Below are 21,495 nucleotides of genomic sequence, written 5' to 3' on the forward strand. Positions count from 1 at the left end.
TGGGTAGGCGGCCCCCGGGCTACATAAGTGGCTGGGGACGCGATGGCAGCCGTCGTTTACAGCACGGGCTCTGAAAGTCTGACACTGTATGCTGGACCTTTAGAGTGCATGCGCCCGTGACATCACCGGCTGCATGCACTCTGAATACCTCCTAAATGGTGCAAGTTTAGGAGATTTTCACAGTACTTACAGGTAAGTCTTATTACAGGCATATGTGTAGGTAAAAGATGAAAAAGTAGATTTACTACCACTTTAAATGTAACTGAGAAAATTAAGGTTTTGCCAGTATACCAATTGGAAAAATATGTGAAGGTTGGGAATTGTGGCTTTGAAGTGCTTTATGGACGTCAAGAAAAATTTCAATGAAAAGGGCGATTTTCCTCCATTGGACATATGGTTGGCATCTCTGAACTGCCGTAATTCTTGAAAGTTTAGCTAAAGAAGTCTGAATTGGTGAGAAGACCATATGTTGGCATATTTGATTTTGATCTTTTTTTTATGAACCTGTATGCCATCTTGAGCTCAGAATAAAATGTAAACTCCTGTGAAGTGGCAACCTGCCATCTGACGATGCTAAGCTGTATTTTTGCTTGAGTTTAGCTTGGCAGCTGTTTCTGTTTAATATGTTTTATAATTCGCTCTCCTACCTGAGATGATGTCAGAGTAACTATAGAGACAACAGCTTCGTGACGGGAAGAGAGCCAAGTGACATTCCTGAAGGAATTCCCAGAACACCTGATGGGGGAGGCGGTCCAGGGAGAAGCTTTCCTATCAGTGAGGTTTGGGATTATTCAGTAAAGCATTGCACAGGGTAGTGGTGATGTGCAGTAAACCATAGCAATCAGTTTTCAATTTCCCGTAGCCTTGGCAATAAAAGTTGATTTCTGGTTGGTAACTACTCCTTGCCTTACCCGCTTGTGTCTTGGCGATCCAACCGCACAGCTCACTGTCATCAGAATAGCGAAGAACTGAAGACTATCATGATGTATGTTCAAAACTGTTGTAATGTGATTATTTGTTTCAGGCTACAAATAGGAAGAATCATAGGCTAGAGGCTTTGAAAGCCAAGCAAAACCTTTTACAGATGAGAAAGGAGGAAGAACTGAAACGATTTGATGAGAACACACATTGGCTCCATCGTGTGGAAAATGAAATGAAATTGTTGGGATCAGACAACCAGATCCCAAAGGTAATAATTGCTTATAGAAATTCTGGCATTTTCCTGTCATGTTTCTTGCATTTTTTTTAGACAGGTTTACAAACCTTTGTTTAACCAGTTCCAGCCAGGGCCAATTCAGACATTTTTTTCATACACAGAAAAATGTGCTTTTTGTTGCTCAAAAATTACTTAGACCATTATATATTTTAAGGAGAGACCATGGAGGATATAATGGCTGTTGCAATTTATGTTGCACCATATTTTACCAAACGCTAATTTTTAAGTGAAAAATACACTTTGATGCATTTTTAGTGAACACAAACATATAATACCCAATTTGTTTGGTAAAACAAAAAAGATGTTACGCCGAGTAAATAGATACCCAAGATTTTATGCTTTGAATTGCGTACACCCGTGGAATGGTGCCTAATGCCCTGTACACACGGTCGGATTTTCCGATGGAAAATGTGTGATAGGACCTTGTTGTCGGAAATTCTGACCGTGTGTGGGCTCCATCACACATTTTCTATCGGATTTTCCGACACACAAAGTTTGAGAGCAGGATATAAAATTTTCCGACAACAAAATCCGTTGTCGGAAATTCCGATCGTGTGTACACAAATCCGACGCACAAAGTGCCACGCATGCTCAGAATAAATAGAGATGAAAGCTATTGGCCACTGGCCCGTTTATAGTCCCGACATACGTGTTTTACGTCACCGCGTTTAGAACGATCGGATTTTCCAACAACTTTGTGTGACCGTGTGTATGCAAGACAAGTCTGAGCCAACATCCGTCGGAAAAAATCCTAGGATTTCGTTGTCGGAATGTCCGAACAAAGTCCGACCGTGTGTACGGGGCATAACAATCTCCATAGGAGACTCTTTAAAAGCCTTTGCAGGTTGCCATTTTAGAGTTAGCCAGGTCGTCTGGTGCTGGAATTATTGCGCTCTCTCTCTCTCTGGTGATACCCTCATGTGTGGTGTGATAGCCATTTACATAAGCACGCATGATTTGCCTTTGGGCACAGGGGAATTGGAGCTTTGAAATTATTTTATTAAAAACATTTTTAACACTTTACCTTTACATTTTTTTAAATCAACTTTATTGCTATCACAAGGGGTGAGCAACATCCTTTGTGATGAGATGGGCAGTGACAGGTCCTCTTTATGGAAAGATCTGGGGTCTATTAGACCCCAGATCTCTCCTGGCTTCCAAAGCATCGAGATCAGTTTGATCAGATGCTTTCACTAGCCGGTAACAACTTGCTTACATGAACGTGAAACCGAAAGTGACCAAATCCTTGTCTCTCCCAGTTTCACATCACACAGTGAGAGGAACAGCATCAGTTCCTCTCACTGTGTCTCAGGAACTGGATGCCACCAGTCACTTACTGGGCTCCCCAATGAAGCGATAGAACCTGGTAAAAGTGGCGTGAGAGGGAAGTCCCCCTTCAGCTGCTTGCTTTACCTGAAGGTCCTTGTAGAGGACACCCTGCTTTCCTGCTCCACCATTGCTTGGTAGATCAGACAACTCCTTTCCAGGGCCTACACACTTTCCAGGTTAAGATGTACTTCTCAAGCTAAAATCGTAAAATGTTTCTCCTATTGTTTTTCGTTTAATGCATACCACTTTTTAAATGTTATTATGATGGGCTCATCATAGAAGTTGATTTACTAAAACATAAGAGTGCAAAATATGGTGCAGATGCAGAACCATCGGCTTCCAGGTGTTTTTTTTTTGTAAAAGCTTAAAGTGGTTGTAAAGGCAGAACATATTTAACCTTAAAGGTGTTGTAAAGGTTTGTTATTTTTTTGTTTTGTTTTTTAACGACTTGCCGCCCGCCATATAGCAATATGACGTCGGCAAAGTGGTTGTGATATCCTGACCGGACATCGTATGACTTCGCCAGGATATCAAGCCCCTGCGCTCCCCCGGGGGTGCCTATCGTGGCGATCATTGAGGTGTGTCAGCCTGACACACCGCAACTCCGATCTAGGTAAAGAGTCTCTGATAGGGACTCTTTACCCCGTGATTAGCCGTGTCCGATCACGATGTAAACGGGAAGAGCCGTTGATCGGCTTTTCCTCACTCGTGTCTGACAGACGCCAGTAGACAAGAGCCTATCGGCTGCTCTCCTGACAGGAGGGGTCTGAGCTGATTATCAGCGCAGCCACCCCTCGGATGCCCGCCCTGGACAACCAAGATGGCGCCAGGACCACCAGGTATGGCCACCACACTGGACCACCATGGAAATGCCAATCAGTGCCATTGAAAAATGCCTGCTAGTGATGCCTATCAGTGAAATCCAGTGTCAGTGCCGCCTTTCAGTGCCACCCATAAGTGCCCATCAGTGCTGCCTATTAGTGCCCATTGTCAGTGCCCATCGGTGCAGCTTATCAGTGCCCATCGGTGCAGCTTATCAGTGCCCATCAGTGAAGGAGAAAACTTACTTATTTACAACATTTTATAACAAAAACAAAGAAACTTTTTTTTTTCCCCAAAATTATCAGTCATTTTTTTATTCGTTTAGCAAAAAAGAAAAAACGCAGAGATGATCAAATACCACCAAAAGAAAGCTCTATTTGTTGGAACAAAATGATAAAAATTTAGTTTGGGTACAGTGTAGCATGACCGCGCAATTGTCATTTAAAAAGTGACAGCCCTGAAAGCTGAAAATTGGCTTGGGCAGGAAGGTGCGAATGTGCCCAGTATTGAAGTGGTTAAATAACAAACATATTGTACTTACCTCCTCTGTGCAAGGGTTTTGCAGAGAGTGGCCCTGATCCTCCTCGCATCGAGTCCCCCCTTGAAGACCTGCTTTCCAAGGGGACACTCATGCGGGCGCGCTCCCCAGCCCTGCTGCTGCGTCCATTGACAGACAGCAGGACTTGGCCCCGCCTTCCGTGTCACTGGTTTTGATTGACAGCAGCGGGAGCCAATGACTCCTGCTGCTATCAATCTGTCCAATGAGGACCCGACACAGCGTCTGGAGCTGCTGGGCTTGTTCTCGTCGCTGGAAAGATCGGTTTCAGGCAAGTAAGGGGGGGGCTCTAGGGAGCTGCTGCACTACAGAAGGTTTTTCACCTTAATGTATAGAATGCATTAAGGTGAAAAACCTTGAGAATTTACAACCCCTTTAATGCATTCTATGCATTAAGATAAAAAACCTTCTGGGTGCAGCAGCCCGCCTAATACTTACCTGAGTCCCCTCAATCCAGCGATGTCCACAAGTACCTCGGCCACTCAAGACTTTCCCTCCTGATTGGCGGACACACAGCACTCCAAGTCAGTTAGCCAATGAGAGGAGAGAGGGTACAGGGCTAAACCACGGCTCTGTGTCTGAATGGACACACAGAGCTACGGCTCGACTCGGGTGCCCCCATATTAAGGGACCCGAGAAGAGAAGGATACAGGCTGCTCTGTGCAAAACTATTACACACAGCAGGTAAGTATTACATGTTTAAAGAAAAAAAAAAAAAAAAAAAAACGAGACTTTAGTATCACTTCTATTGAACAAGTTGAAGTTAGAAGCTGATTGGCTACCATGCACAGCTGCACCAGGTTTTGCACTCTCCAGTTTTAATAAATCAACCTCATGTCCTAATTTTTTGCCTTTTCTCTTACGGTGGGTAGTGGTGCAAAGGGTGTCGCTGACCTGACAACGTCAGCACCGTTCCTTGCATCATTCTAGTGTAAATGCAAACTACTGATTTCCCCCAGGGGATGGGCTTATGATGCCCTGAATTTCACAGAATGATGCTGACCCTCATTCAATCTGGATGAGGTCGAGTGTTGGATTGCATAGAGGGGAGTCTGCAGGGGGCAGCGGCAATAAGGAAGTACATAAGCTAGAGCTGCAGTTTTATTTTTATATTAATTGCTGTGCTGCCCATTTAACAATGAAATAAAACTGAGCTTGGGTACAATTCCTTGTGTTTTCCAAATTTGATTTTCCTTTTGATGGCCATTACAAGTGGTGTTTCTGCTGAACTTTTAATGTGGAGAAACGTCAAGCTTGCTGTAGTTTTAGCACTCAAAAAATTCCTAATGTTTTGGCTTTTTGTGCTGGCTTAGCCATGTGAGCAGAAATCGTACATAAGTATAAACTGCAGTCCTAATAATTCTATTTTTAAGTTCATTTCCTTTGGTTCTAGGTTATTCACAGATTTCATTTAATATTTCATAAGCTTCTCTTGCAGAGTAGCCATGATCCTTTTCTATAAATAGCTCCTGTGACATTTTCATTAATAATTTATCCCTACCAGTAGTTAAAGCGGCAGTAAACTCCTCAAAATAAAAACAATTTAACCAATATTACAATATACATATGTATTGGGAATAAAATGGGCACTAAGACTAAGCCCAAAATTTTTTTCTTACTGTAAAAAGACTATAATCGAAACACTGCTGCTCTGTCATAGCCATTGCCATATCAACTGTGGTCTTCCTTGTCTGTATTCTGATTTACGTCCGCCCACATTAAATTTTCCTCTCCGTAATCCTGCGCATGTGCACTAATTGCAGTATCCAAGTTTCCGGTTACTATGGAAATGAAAGTCGAGCGAATCAGAGACTATCCTGTTGCTGGCATCGCGGGATCTTGGGGCTGACTTCGACAATAGAAAAAGGCGCAGCCCCATCATAGACACTGCATTTTTATGGCAGGGTCTCTGCTTGCCGGAAGGTTTGGTTAAACTGCGCATGCGTGGCCTACGTCAGCCACAATTATACAGATATCTCGCAAGGAAGGCAGGTAAGGAGGCATTCTTTTCTAAAGCAAATTATTATAAAACCTGCAATTGACCACATAAAGAAAAGTCATCAGAATGGGTATTCAATCGCTTTAATTGTAAAGGCCTAGAAGTAGTTAATCATTTCATAATCTCTTGCTGATCATTGTCTGTGGATAATAATGAATGCATTGGTTCAGTTTAAGTGAGTACGCCTATTTATTTTTTGCTACAGGAGCTTTCTAAAGATTTAGAGTGCTGCCATTTAAAATTAGAGGTAAAAGATTTAAAATCTCAGATTGATCACATGAACAGGCTAGTATGCCTTCAGGAACGAGAACATCGTCATAGTGAAAAGTAAGTGAAATTTTATGGTTCATTTTTCCATTGGATTGTATGCCTTTAAGTGTGTATTCATCTTCAGGCATTATATTGAAATCATCATCTAGTTGAATGTTTAGGTCCACACAGACTCTGGACTTTTGCATTTGGCCACTCCCCTGGTTTCCAGATCCCACATATTCCATTTACCAATAATCAGCTTAAAGCGAACCAGACAGTAATCTGGATCTGAAGACCAGGCCTTTTGTGCAACTATTTTTTTGCTAGAAAATTACTAAGAACTCCCAAACAATAAATATATATAATTATTTTTAGAATAAGTAAAATGGCGATCGTTGCAATATTTTATATCGCACAGTATTTGCGCAGCGGTCTTTCAAACAGTTTATATATATATATATATATATATATATATATATATATATATATATATATATATATATATATATATATATATGTGTATGTGTGTGTATATATATTTATATTGTATATGTATGTGTGTGTATATATATTTATATTGTATGTGTGTGTGTGTGTATATATATATATATATATATATATATATAATTTTTTTTTATTATGGCCCGGGAACTGGAAGTGAGGTGTCAGCTGTCGCTCCGGTCCTCCAAGTGCATAGAAACCAGTGGCGGCCATCTTGGCCCCGCTTGTCTCCCTGCCCAGCTAACGGCCGCATTAGATCGTTCTGGGCTTTACTGATGGGTCAGGTAAGACCGGGAAGCAGCTTCCAAAAGTGAATCCCATGGCAAATCCACCCGCAGGACCACTTTTATCGGAAAGAAGATTGCTCATAGTAAAAAACCGGAGCTAGCTGCTGCCGTAACCCCAGTTTTTAATGTCAAAGTAATGACTTATATTTACTATGGGCCGGTCGTCAAGTGATTTAAGTATTTTGCTGTCTGTGCCCCTGTTAAAGAGATTCACCTGCTCTATTTGTCCTGTTCACAATTATCATTGAAAGTGAAATTAAAAGAAAATCCCACATTTTGTGTTGTACCCAGAAAAGTAATAGAGGGTACATTTTCCAATGGGGACACTAATTCTGATGACCTTGGGATTCCCTTAATTTGCAGGGATTTCCTCTCACTTCCGGTTTGGCTATGGGACAGCAAGTGAAGCAAAATCTCTATGGGACACAGATAGGGTTATAATCCTCACTTACTCTATCCAAAATGGAAAAAAAAGTTTTGCCTATAGTTCTACTTTAACCACTTGCCGACTGCTGCACGTTGATATACGTCAACACAATGGCAGTGGTGGGCAAATGGGCATACATGTACGTCCCCTTTAATTGGCGAGGCTAGTGGACGCCCGCCCGCCACGTACAGAGTGACCGTGCCTGCGAGTCCCGTGGACTCAATGTCCGCCGAGGGCCTGCGATCGTGTCACAGAGCCACAGAACAGGGAGATGCCTATGTAAACAAGGCATTTCCCTGTTCTGCCTTGTGATATGACAGGGATCTACTGCTCCCTGTCATCAGGAGCAGTGATCGCTGTCATGCCAATGGTAGCCAATCCCCGCACAGTTAGAATCACTCCCTAGGACACGCTTAACCCCTTGACGCCCCCTAGTGTTTAACCCCTTCCCTGCCAGTGTCATTTACACAGTAATCAGTGCATTTTTATACCACTGATTGCTGTATGAATGACAATGGTCCCAAAATAGTGTTCAATGTGTCCGCCATAATGTCGCAGTCACGATAAAAATCGCAGATCGCCGCCATTACTAATTGAAAAAAGAAGAAAAATGCCATAAAACTATCCCCTATTTTGTAGGCACTATAACTTTTGCTCAAACCAATCAATATACGCTATATATTATATAATATAATGTATTGCGATATTTTTGGTTAAAAAAAAAAAAGTAGAATACAACATATCGGCCTAAACTGAGGAAAAACATTGTTTTTATATATTTTTGGGAGGGTATTTATTATAGCAAAAAGTAAAAAATATTGCTTTTTTTTTTTTTTTTTTTTTCAAAACTGTCGTTTTTTTTGTTTATTTTGTGCAAAAAATAAAAACCGCAGAGGTGATCAAATACCACCAAAAGAAAGCTCTATTTGTGGGAAAAAAAGACGTCAATTTTGTTTTGGTATAACGTCGCACAGCTGCGCAATTGTCAGTTAAAGCGACGCAGTGCCGAATCCCAAAAAGTGCTCTGGTCAGGAAGGGAGGTAAAAGCTTCCGGGGCTGAAGCAGTTAAATGTATCATGCATGCATACCTCTCAGGGGCTACTTGAATTTCATTTTATTCTTCTGTCAGAGCAATAAAAACATCAGGCTTGTCATTTACAAGGTTGTCTTCTCTTCTTTCTGCTGATAGATTTACACCTACAATGCTATCATCTAACAAAGGTGCTTTCAGGGTTATCTTGTAGTATCACCAGGTTTGTCAAATTTTTTTCAGCTGCAGCTGTGGGGGGCTCAGTTCCTATTGATGTAGACACTCCCCAGAACTACATCTCCCAGGATCTCTTTCTTTAAAGCAGTAGCATTATTTTGCTGGGAACGAAATTAGTGTATGCAAGTATAGTGGGGGCAGAGTGCATAAGGCCAGTGTGTTTTGTTCCAGCAGACAAAGCTACTGGTGCTGGTTGAGATTTCACTGCAAGATAGGCCCAAACAGGAAACTAGGTGCACAGTGAATTTCCAGCAGATCAACAAATATCTTCTGAACTGTAGCATTTTAAAGGAATAATGTGCATGCGTTGGGTAGAGGTGTTTTTTTTTTTGTTTGTTTTTTTTTAACCCTAGCATACATTTTAAGGCTTAACTGATGGTTTTATCCTCCAGCATCCTGGAGAGTGTTGGATATCAGTCTTGAGGTCAGCCTGACTTTGAGCTGACATTTGCATGTGAGGGGGAGAGAATACAACCAAATGAAACCAAAGTAGTACAGAAACTGCTTTTGGGAATCGGCGCGGCTCCACAAATGCGGTGTTGCACCGATTCGGACGGTGCCATTGCTGCCTATTTGACATGTCAGTTCGCATGCCAAATCGATCCAATGTGAACCTAGGCTAAAAGAAAGATTTGCGTATGGACACAGAATCTTTTTTAGATGCATTTTCTTTTTTACAATTTTGTAATCTCATTTAATTTAGTCTGTAGTGTAGATTTTTTTTTTTTTTTTTTTTTTTAAGAGTGAAGGTCTAATTTTTTATCTTTTGTTCTGTTTTTAATTTAGGTTGCTCAACTATCTCCTACCAGCCTTCAGAAGACAATATGAAATGTTATCCGGTGCTGCCAGCGGATTATCCAGTGCTGTTGTAGAGTCTGATTTCCAGGAGATTGAGCACTTGGTGCAGAGGGAAAAGGCCGTGGTGTGGGCGGATCAGACAGTTGTTGAAGACCCTAACAAATCAGAATTACCAGATATTGCATCAATCATTTCCTTCCCACCTCTCTTGTACACACAGACTACACCATGCCGTAAGATGATTTCTTCTGTTTTATTGATTTAGCACAATACACCGGCTGACCACTTTCACATTAATACAGTTGGGCAAGGAACTGCGTGTCAGTTATGCACTGTTTGCTTCTTTTTTGTTTTCTGCAAAAGATGCAGCCTAAAAAAATTCTTACAAGAGGTAGATTTGATCACTATGCCTAGAGTTCCAAGTACTCCAGTAGGATGCAAGGAGTCCTAGGAAACTGGTCTAACAATGCTAAAGGTATGGTCTTTTAGTTGGAGTTAGCTGCTCGTAGGCTTTCAAATGTTGAGAAAGCCAGTGAGTGTTGGTCTCCAGAGAGAGAGACACTTTGTGAGTTTAAAAAAAAGGCTAAGGGTTTGTGGAGCTAGATACAAAGTTCACCTTCCTGTTAGAGAGGAGCTTTACTACTTAGTAACCGTCAGACAGGCTAAAGCTTTATTTTTGTTTTGCTGTGGAGATGTTACCTTTAGCTCCTTTGGATGCTTGAAATGCTGTCTGCACAAAAACTAGAAGCAAGTCTGCCATCATTACAAATGGTTCAATGATAAAGTGCTTGAAATTTGTTTTAAGCAAATTTATCAGTTGTCTCTATTAAAGTGGTAGTAAAGTCCCTGCCTACTTGTACCTACAGGTAAGCCTAAAATAAGACTTACCTGTAGGTACATTAAATATGTCCTAAACATGTATCGTTTAGAAGATATTTACTATAGTAACACCTGATGACGTCACCGGCACATGCACACTCCGAATGTGTAATGTTTACCGTTCATCGTCATGAAAGTAAAAGAAATCCTAAACACTAACAGAGGGGAAATTTTCCAATAGAGACACTAGTTCTGGTGACCCTGGTTGCACACTATGTTTTGGCTATGGGATAGAAAGTAAAGTGAAATCACCCCAATGGGACATAGATGGCAAAAAACTTTCTGTCCCTATGACAACTGGATTTTGAAAATTTTGGGTTGTTGTGGAAACGAGGATTGGTGATAAAGCTTCAGTGGGGACAGCCTTTTTCCCATAATAACTCTTACAGGAGTGAATTTCCCTTCCTAGGGGTAGGTTTCATCTCACTTCCTGTTGTCTCCCTCCGTTTTGTAAGTTAGATGTTTGTAACTAGGGAGACCGCCTGTATAGTGGTCTCTGACTTGCTAATAACCTCATGAAGGTCCCCATCTTATAATCTACCCTGTCATTGCATTATGAGCCCTATAGTAAAGAACCAAAACCACCTTCTGTCATGGAACTGCTCACAGAACCATGAAATAATGAAAGTTTGGCACCAATATTCAGCCTGGTTGTCGGACTCCTGCTACGCTCGTCTCTACATTTCTCTACAGTTCTTGAAAGAATGCTTTCAAAAATATATATTTCTTTATCGTACATCACAGGACACAGAGGCTCATAGTGATTACTAAGTGGGTTATATCTCACCTTCAGGTGCTGGACACTGGTGTAATTAGACAGGAAGTTTCCTCCCTATATAACCCTTCCCCTACAGGGAATACCTCAGTTTTTTCGCCAGTGTCTAAGGTGTTGGTCACAGTTAATGAGTGCTCCTAGATGGCCTGAACAGGGTAAGGGAGCTACGCTATCGGATCCATTCAAAGAGCCAAAACAAAAGCGAAAGTGGCTGGTACCCGATGCCTCGATACCGAAGAACAAGGTTTTGCCTGTAATGCTTATCTTAGGAGAGCTGGGCCCTGAGATCCAACACCTTGGTCACATTGCTATACCACAGGTTTGCTCTGGCAGGGCGCTATACATGGCCCAAGGCAGTGGACCCTACGTACAGAGGGGACTCCGTCATTGAAGGTATGGCATGACACCAACCCGCCGTGATGGGTGAAGATTGGGTCGCTGTGATATTCCAGCAGTACCCTGTAGCGAGGAATGGTGAGTCTGCATTTGTTTGCAGTGTCTGAGAGAGCGATCTGACTGTCTGTTTCTCGGTGGTCACTAGGAGCAGTGTGCTGTTCTATCATGCTTGTACTCTGGCTCAGGCAGGCTGCTGTTTTTCCCCCAGCCACTAGAGGGCGCAGATTTGCTTCTTGTGCTGACAGGTCGGACAGCCTTGGAGAAAGAACAGTGGGCTGTGAGTGCCAGCTTGGGAACAGGCACAGACAAGTCATGATTACATGCTGCATATTTTCTGCCTATCCATGGGGAATGTAAAAGCTGTAAGTAGTAGATACACCCCTGGATGATTAGCAGTTCACTTTAAAAGGTGTCGTTTTCTGCTTGTGGGCATGAACAACATAATAACGTGCTTGCAGTTTTGAAATGCATGTTGTTATATTACATGTTTGAGCATAGTGCATATGTGCTTGGTATCCTACAGGTATAAGTATAGGACCAACTGCAGTTGAGCAGGTGCTTGCTTAAAAAATCGCACAGTTGCTAAATACACACAGATGCTGATATGCTTAGATGCTAAAAGCACACAGTTGCTGATATGCACAGTTGCTAAAATCGCACAGTTGCTAGTACGCACAGAGGCTGATATCTACAGTTGCTAAAATCACACAGTTGCTAGCACACACAGATGCTGGTATGTACAATTGCTGAAATCGCAGAAGTTGCTAACATACACAGATATTGAATTGCACAGTTGCTTAAAAAGCACAGATGTTGAAATACACAGTGGCTGGATCGCACAAGTTGCTACTGAAACGCACAGGTGCTGCTTAAACAAACAGGTTGCATAAAGATACATGGTCATGTGTGTACAAAATGCATGTTTGGACATGTTTGTGTTAAAAAAATTAAAATAAAAAATAACACTCAAAACATGCTTAATTTTTTGGATCACATAAGAACGCGTGATCGCATAAGGTGACAGGATCGCTTTAAGATACACGGTCACCTAAAGATGCATGTTTATGTTTGTATAGATATGCATCGTTGTTTTCTTTTCTCCTAGTCGCATTGTCACGCTGAAAGGCTTGATCGCATGAAGATGCTTGACTATCAGGCTAGAAAACCTCCACAGGATCCTCATGCAGGTGCTTGCTTACAAGCTAGCTAAATGCACAACTGCTGGGATGCACAGTTGCCGGTGCGCATTGTTACTAACGCACAAACAGTTAAATCGCATGATTGCGGAAACGCGCGTTGCCGGAGGATAACTTTCTCTTTACTAGTCCACATGTTTGCATAGAATACATGAGTTTACATAGTACATCATGTAGGTAAAACAAGTAACAGAACATGTTCTTGTTGATCGCATAAAGTTACATGTTTTCTGTTGGTATGGACATGTGTTTTACATAGTCGCATGAGGACACTGGGTCACATTAAAGTGCTTGTTTGCACAGAAATGCCTAAAATCGCATAAAAATGCTTGATCGCACAAGGATGCTTAATCGCACAAGAGTCCTTGGTCACAAGGGTACTTGTTCGCACAGTAGTGCTTATAATACATAAAGTGTTTGATCATATAAAAATGCAGAATCACATAAGGATGCATGATCGCCTAAAGTTGCATGATCGCCTAGATTGGCATGGTTACATAACAAGGCAGGTTAATTTAAGTTTTCCTTAAATATACAGGATTCCTTATGTTCACATAGGAATAAGTGTCTGCATGAATACATGTTGTGTAATGTTGCATAACACGTTCATAAAGCGCATGCTTGCTTGCAAGATGCCTGTTCCATAGCACACGTGTTATATGTATGCGTGTATACAGCGCACACTTTTCTTGTTCTTGCTTAAAACATATTTGTATGAATTTATGCTTCCATGAACACCCGCTTCCATAGAGGCATATGGCGTTAATACTTGCCTCATACACATATGGTCCATTTGCATATGTGTTTGCATGGGCTACAGAGGTTGTCTGCGCTTCGCAGGGGAACAGCACCTCTTCCGGTTGGTGGTCTGGCCTTTCGGGTTAGCCACCGTGCTCAGGGTAAAGGCCCAGGGTATAGCAGTAATGGTATACCAAGGCAATCTGCTGCTAAGATCAGTCAGTAGCATGGCTGGACCTAGGTGGTCAAGTATCTGGAACTCCTGGGTTGGGATCCCAGTCTAAAGGTACTTTCTTATGGTCGGTAAGGAGCTTGGAGTGTTTGGGACTCAGCCCAAAAAGGGGTCAAGGCAATTTAGAGTTTCTTACATTTACCTTTGCTAATGTGCTAGGGAAGATAGCTTCATTCAAAGCAGTATCCCTATGCTCAGTTTCATTCAGGGCTGCTATAAACATTATTCTGTCTGCCTGGAACAAGTAGATCCTAACCTAGGCATTATCCAAAGAGTCTGGTCCCAGGAATACGCCGGAACCTCAGCAAGATGACACCTGCTGATTACCTGGGAGGTGGTGGCTATGAAGGCTTGCCTCTAGGGATGGAGACCAGTCCTGAAGGAGACCACTGCCCAGGGGAAGTGATCAAGCTCAGAGAGCCTTGACTGTCAACATTCTAGAGCTTCCGATGGCACGTCTGGCTTAATGGCCTGGGCGTTTAGATTACAGGATTGTTCTGTCTAGGTACAATCCGACAATGCCACATCAGTAATTTTACTTCAGTTTCCAAGGAGGCACGCAGCCAGAGGGAATGCCATTTTCTGGTTTGGGCAGAGGAGCTTGTACCTTGCCTATCGACAATCTTCATATTGTGAAATGGAGAATTGACAGGCGGCTCTCTGAAGTTGGACAGCTTTGTGTCAAGGGCTAGGGATCCACTCGCATATGGGACAGATGTGTTAGTGACCCCGTGGAATCAGTTTTTTCACTGATTTATACGTTCTCCCCAGTTCAGTTGCTTCCGCAGCTTCTACGCAGGATCAAAGTGGAAGGGAAGCCGGTAATACTACTACTTGGGGCGGCACAGTGGTGCAGTGGTTAGCACTCTCGCCTAGCAGTAAAAAAGGGTCGCTGGTTCGAATCCCAACCACGACACTACCTGCCTGGAGTTTGCATGTTCTCCCTGTGCCTGCGTGGGTTTCCTCCGGGTACTCCGGTTTCCTCCCACACTCCAAAGACATGCTGGTAGGTTAATTGGCTTCTGTCCAAAATTGGCCCTAGTATATGAATGGGGACCTTGGATTGAGGGTAGGGACTGATGTGAGTGTGCGATGTACAGGGTTAGGGACAAGGGTCAGGGTTGTAGACACACACTCACTCAGGTTGAACTGGATGGACTGGTGTCTTTATTCAACCTTACTAACTATGTAACTATGTAACTATGTAACTATGTACTAGCCCGGCATGGCCCAGAAGATCCTGGTATGTAGAGATTGTAAGGTTGGCATTAGCGAAACCGTGGACTCATCCATCTAGTCCAGACTTGCTTTTGCAAAGGGCCGGTATTCCATCCGGCCTTACAATCGCTAAATTTAACGGTCTGTCTATTAAAGCCCACATGTTAAAGAATCTGAGCTTTCAGGTTCAGTGGTAACTGCCCTGATTAATGCAAGAAAGCGGGCCTCTAGGACCATTTATTATAGGGTCTGGAGGGCCTATGTTTCCTGGTGTGAAACCAAAAAATGGCATCCTCGGAGAAATGTCATAGGTAGAATTCTTGCCTTCCTACAGTTGGGGGGTAAAAATGAAGCTAGCCTTGAATACCATCAAGGGTCAGATCTCGGCCTTTGTCATTGTTTTTCAAAGGCTGCTTGCTTCGCATTCTTTGATCCATGCCTTTTATACAAGGGACAACGCGTATAAATCCGCCAGTTGGGTCGCACTTGTGCCGTAGGGTTGAGTCTAGTACTGAACCTTGTTGAACCTTGTTCTGCGGAAGGAAAGTTCTTAATTCCTCTCAATATAGTGAGAACGGTTAAAGGTATATCTGAATGTTTCAAGATATGGGAATCTGACGTTGTGCTGCCAGAGGACCCTAAGAATGGGCAGGCAGCGTTCAAATCCGCTATTAAAATGGTTGCACTCTCTCGTAGTGAGAGCAGTCAAGGCCTATCTGAAGCGACTGCTCAAATACAGAAAACTAATGTTTGTGGCGCTACCTGGAGGTCCCAGGATAGGGCAGATAGCATCTAAATCAACTGTTTTAATGCAGATTTGTCAAGTTATTATTCAGGCTTGTGGTTTGAAGAAAATGTTTTCTTCTTAGAGTGCACTTTACCAGGGAAGTAAGCGCTTCATGGGTGGTGCGTTACCAAGCCTTTATGACTCGGATTTACAAGGTCGCCACTTGGTCGTCTATACATACGTTCACTCATTTCTAACAGGTGAATGTAAGACAGCAAGAGGATGCCACTTTTGGCGCAGTGTACTGCAGGCAGCGGTATAGGTCCTCATGTCTGATGGTGGTCTGCGTTTATTTGTGTCTCCCTCCCCTCAGTAGGCATTGCTTTATGACATCCCACTTAGTAATTACTATGAGCCTCTGTGTCCCGTGATGTACGATAAAGAAAATAGGATTTTTATAACAGCTTACCTGTAAAATCCTTTTCTTGGAGTACATCACGGGGCACAAAGCTCCCGCCCCTCTTGTGGGACACTTATTGCTTTGCTACAAAAACTGAGGTATTCCCTGTAGGGTAGGGGTTATATAGGAAGGAAACTTCCTGTCTAATTACACCAGTGTCCAGCACCTTAAGGTGAGATATAACCCACTTAGTAATTACTATGAGCCACTGTGTCCCGTGATGTACTCCAAGAACATTTTTACAGGTAATTTTACAGGCAAGCTGTTATAAAAATCCTATTTTTAATTGTTTATTTTGATCAATTTTGCACAATGCAAAGTGATCGAACAGAAGAAAACTCTAAATCAAGTCTGATAAGAATTACTGATACCGTGCGATGCAATTTGAGCTTATACAAAATTAATGGGCTCAAAACCGCACTGCAAAGAATTACATGTAATTTGAACAGGAATGCGGTACAATTCCTGTTTGAATCTTGCAAAAGTCACTGACAAGCCTGGATTCACACAGGAGCGGTACTGGAAACTGCATTTGATTCAGACAGGAATCGCACCGCATTCCTGTTCAAAATACATGTGATTCTTTTAATTTTGTATGGGCAGAAATCACACTGCAAAGGTATCTGTTTTGGGTACTGGAGCATTTGCATGAGTACAAGTACTCATGAAAATGCTTGGCATCGGTATCCTTGCAACCCTAGTTTGTTCACAAAAGTTGTAGGCAACAGTAAGCATGGTGGAGGTTCCTTGCAGGTTGGGGGCTGCATTTCTGCAAATGGAGTTGGAGATTTGGTCAGGATCACTGGTGTCCTCAGTGCTGAAAAATACAGGCAGATACTTTCATCATATACCATCAGGGAGGTGTGTGATTGGCCCTACATTTATTCTGCAACAGGACACTGACCCAAAACATACAGCCACTGTCATTAAGAATTACCTTCAGTGTAAAAAAGTCCTTGAAGTGATGATTTGGCCCCCATAGAGCCCTGATCTCAACATTGAATCTGTCTGGGATTATATGAAGAGACCAAAAGATCTGAGGCAGCCTACATCAACAGAAGATCTGGGGTTAGTTCTTCAAGATGGCTGGAACAACCTACCCACCCAGAGTTCCTTCAAAAACTGTTTGCAATTGTACCTAGAAGAATTGATGCTGTTTTGAAGGCAAAGGGTGATCACACCAAATATTGTGATCATTATTGTTCCGTTACTTTTTTTTTTTTTAACCTCTTTAATTGATAATGAACTATTGGTGCTTCTATTTCTGAAAGCTTTCTCAATTTACAGCATTTTCTCACCCCTGCCTAAAACTTTTGCACAGTACTGTATATAACAATGTTATTTAATATATAGTACTAATCTATTCTGTAGCACTGTACATGGTACCCAGAACTAGTCATGCCAGTTCCTGTTCTATACTCTTGAGTGGAGGTCAGTTAACTTATCAATGTGGATTGTGGAAGAAAAACACCTAAAAATAAAAATACGCTCACGTTGATAGGAAGAGCATACAAATTATACCTAAAGTTCTAGTAAGGCTTCATGTACACTGCTGCTCCTGAACTCTCCTCTGTTATCTTATCAGTACATGTACACAGGGTCGTTTATAGTCATTTCTAGGCAGTTCAGTTTACAAGCCTTTTTTGGAAAGCAAAAAAATGTGTTCAGGACGGATGTTCAGAGGCATTTGAAACACGAAATGCCTATAACACCTTGTAAATGCTTGTAGCAGCTTGTAAATGCGGTAACTCACGTTTTAGCTGCGTTCCCTTTACAGGCGTTTTTAATGGAGATAAATGTTTTGACTACTTGTAAAAAAAAATTAAACGCAAACACGACATGTAAACGCGGCAAAACTGACATTTTTAAACTTCATTTACTATCTTTCAAGTTAAATTGTTCAGGGGAGGTTTTAAAACGTGTACATGAAGCCTTAGAGCAGAACACAGAATCCCTGTTTTAGGCCTCATGTACACTGCAGCTGATAAACAGATGTTTAGGAGCGGTTGGGCGTTTTTTTTTCAGCAGCCCCTGAACTCTCCTCTGTTTTCTTATCTGTACATGTACACTCAGTCATTTATAGGAGTTTAGAGGCAGTTGTGTGTAGTGACATTTTTTTTTTTAAGCCGATAAATCGCGTTCAGGACTGTAGTTTACTGGCATTTTAGTCATCTTTAATTATAGCATCGATGCATCATGATTTAGCAGTCCACGATGCGGCATCGATGCTACGACCGGCATAATCAATCGGTGGATGATATCATCCCAACTTGCCCCACCCCTCCTGGGAGAGTGCTCTACTTACAGGTTGTGTCTTAATGAATCCCGTGTTAAAGTACAATAAGTGCCCCACTGTACATGCTTTTTAAAAAATATGGCACGCCTCTCTTCTGATCTGACAGCTACAGTCAGCGGGCCAGGCTGCGAATCCCCCGCTGACGTCAGCCGAGAGGAGAGAGGCGGGCCGAGCAGTCACATGAGTACCGAGGTGCACTTTAAGAAATTCATGGGATTCATTAAGACAGTTATTTTAACACCTGTAAGTAGAGTAGTAATAGAGTACATATGAGTTTGTACTCTACTTACACCTCATACTGGCTCCATGCTGGGAGTTCTGCTCGGCTTTCCCGTTTGCACATTCCACCGTGTCAACTCCTTGTGTGCTGGAATGTGCAAATGGGGAAGCCGAGTGGATCTCCCAGTACGGTGAACTTCACGGGGCTGTTTGTCAGCTGTGGATTCAATCACTGCTGACCTCCCAGCAACTGTGTGTTTTGTTTTTTTTTCCCTATGTGAATGCCTGTACCCTGTAGTGCACCGGATTAGTGCACTTTTTAAGTGATTGACATTCTCTCTTTTTAAGCAAAGTGGAGTTCCACTCATTTTTTTTGTTAAGTCAGCAGCTACAAAAATTGTAGCTGCTCACTTTTTTAATAAACGCGCACTCGCCTCTCCCACGGTCCAGCAACATAGCTGCCCAAACCCTCTGCTCTCTCCCCTTCCCTCCGTGGTACCAGCATCACAACTGTGGGCATTTGGCTGTGACAGCTTGCGGCTTCACAGCCAGGTGTTCACTGGGCATGTCGCACTTCAGTGTCCTGGATGGCTGGGTAATCTTCTGAGACCTGTGATGCATCCCATAAGGTCGCAGGGAATGGCCGCCAGAGTGGAAGTGGGAACTGGGTACCTGTCAATACCATATGTTTTATACAGAAAGCACTATGACATCCCCCAAACCTGGACTCCAGGAGGAGACCATCACACCCCCAACCCTGCCATGTACACAGCACGGGTTCCTCTACCTCTGATATTCCTCACCTGCAGGACACCACGATGAATATTTTAACACCCATCCTTTTGGTTCTTCTATCCTTCAGTCCTCCCCCCACCACCACCATGTTTATCTTTTGAACTCTTACATCCTTCTGTTCCTGTCCATGGATTCCCCCATCTCCATCCCCAGACTCTTCCATCCTTCAGTTCCTATCTGCAGACTCCTCCAGGCTTCCATTCTCTATCCATGGATTCTTTTATCCCCAGACTCTTCCATCCTATCTTATTCATGGATTCTTCTTTCTTTTATCTGCTTAAAAAAAAAAAAAAAAATTGTAAAAAAATGCAGTTGTTCTAAATGCTTGAATTTTTTTGTATGGAAACCATCATCGTAATCGTGATGCATCGCGAAATTGAATTGTTGACCATATAATCATAATTCAATCATGAGACCAGTGAAGATGCGCACCTCAAGTAAAAGCGGTCACCTGAGTTTATGCACGTTTTTGTTAAGCGCTTTTAAAGAGAAACATGGAAAAAACACAATTTTCACCACATGCAGTTGCCTGCAAGAGGGGAGTGAGACAGAGGGACAGATGGGGGGGGAGAGACAGACGGAGAGTGAGAGACAGACACTGTCTGTTATCAGCTGTAAGTTTCCAGCGTTCAGAAGAGGTTTTCAACTGCCCTGTGTACATGAGGCCTAAAGCTATATTTTCTTTAAATTCGCATTGAACTAAAGTATTGTTTCTAAAATAGGATTGCATTGTTTTCTGTGAAAAAAAGTTTTACCTTTAATTGTTCATGTGTTTTCTTTTTCTTTTCCTGCACTATGCACATACTTTAAAGTGGTTGTTAAACCACTACTATAAAAACCTCCCATCCCCTCTGTAACATAACAATATGTGTGCCTGTGTTATATAAAAAAAAATGCCGCTCTGTACCTATATCAGAGCGGCTCCCAGCGCTCATGTGTCTCCTCTGCCTGGCTGACCGCTCCAGCGGGCGGGGCCAAGCACTGCCGATGATGTCAGCTAGGGAAGAGAGAGCCAAGGAGTCGCTCTGATATAAGTAGAGATCAACATTTTTTTTATAGAACACAGGCACAGGGGCACATTTTGGTATGTTACAGAGGGGATGGGAGGATTTTATAGTAGTTATGAGAGCAGCAGAAGGGGAGGGGGCGGGCACTGACACGAGCAGACTGGCAGGGAGGGGGAGAGGAGGATAGAGCAGGGCTGCAAATGATGGAGGCACGTAAACTGACCACAGTGTCAGGGCTCAGCAGGCATGATAAACCGTGGTCAGTTTACAGGGGAGAGGGTATAGCCAAGCAGGATCAGCCAGGTTTTTTTAGGTGATAGAAGGGGCCAAATGACACGGCACAAGCACTGCGTTGTAGAACATGCTTTAAGGGAACAGGATTTGTTTGGTTTTTGTTTTTTGTTTTTTTGGTTTTTTTTTTTTTTAGATTAACAAATGCTTTTACTTTGTAGGAACTTCCTGTTTATGTACACATGATCCAACTTGAGCTGCGCACTACACGGTGACTACAGAACAATTTACTAGCACACCATGCATTAGCTTTACTGCTTACAGTTCAATTTAGGAGTGTGCAGGAATGTTTAACAACCCTGCAATAAGCGTGGTCGTCCTAGGAGTGTATGTGTCTGGATATAGGTGTGTCGAAGATATAGGTTTGACTAAAAGCAAAAAATGTAGAAAAATTAAGCTTTTTTTAATGTTACAAGAACATGTAAACCCAAATGCTCAAGCCACATTTGTTTTGGATACACTTTGATTTGTTTTTGTTTTTTTCTGTAGGAGCAGAGAAGCATGTTCAGAAAACGCAAATGCTAGTCAGAATGACACAGAATGAAAGCAACCTAGCAGTTGTCAGACCTTTCACTGAAGAACCAGGTAAATTTATATTTACTTTTTTAATTCTAATTCTTAATGCACAAGACAGATGCTAAAACTGTCAGCAGTTTAAATGCATACAAGTGACAAGTGCCTACATGCCTAAGGGTTCTCATTCACACAATGGTGTTCCACAATCTGTGTCGCCAGCAACTTGGTGTTCTGGGAACACCATCTCATAAGCCTAAAGCTGGCCATACACAAAATTTGGCCGGTTCAGTGGGGAG

General features: G+C 42.5%; 1 protein-coding gene across 1 annotated transcript in view; it reads left to right on the forward strand.

Moving 5' to 3' along the window:
- The window catches only part of KIF18A (kinesin family member 18A), a gene marked incomplete in the record, with an annotated part of 168,537 nt that overhangs the window by 109,629 nt on the left and 37,413 nt on the right, over nucleotides 1-21,495 (forward strand). The window contains 4 exon segments of the mRNA XM_073604534.1: nucleotides 1,025-1,189; nucleotides 6,128-6,249; nucleotides 9,443-9,687; nucleotides 21,173-21,268. Coding sequence (XP_073460635.1) covers nucleotides 1,025-1,189; nucleotides 6,128-6,249; nucleotides 9,443-9,687; nucleotides 21,173-21,268 — 628 coding nt within the window.

This window comes from Aquarana catesbeiana, linkage group LG11 (genome assembly GCF_042186555.1).
Source record: "Aquarana catesbeiana isolate 2022-GZ linkage group LG11, ASM4218655v1, whole genome shotgun sequence".
In the NCBI taxonomy this organism is placed as follows: Eukaryota; Metazoa; Chordata; class Amphibia; order Anura; family Ranidae; genus Aquarana; species Aquarana catesbeiana.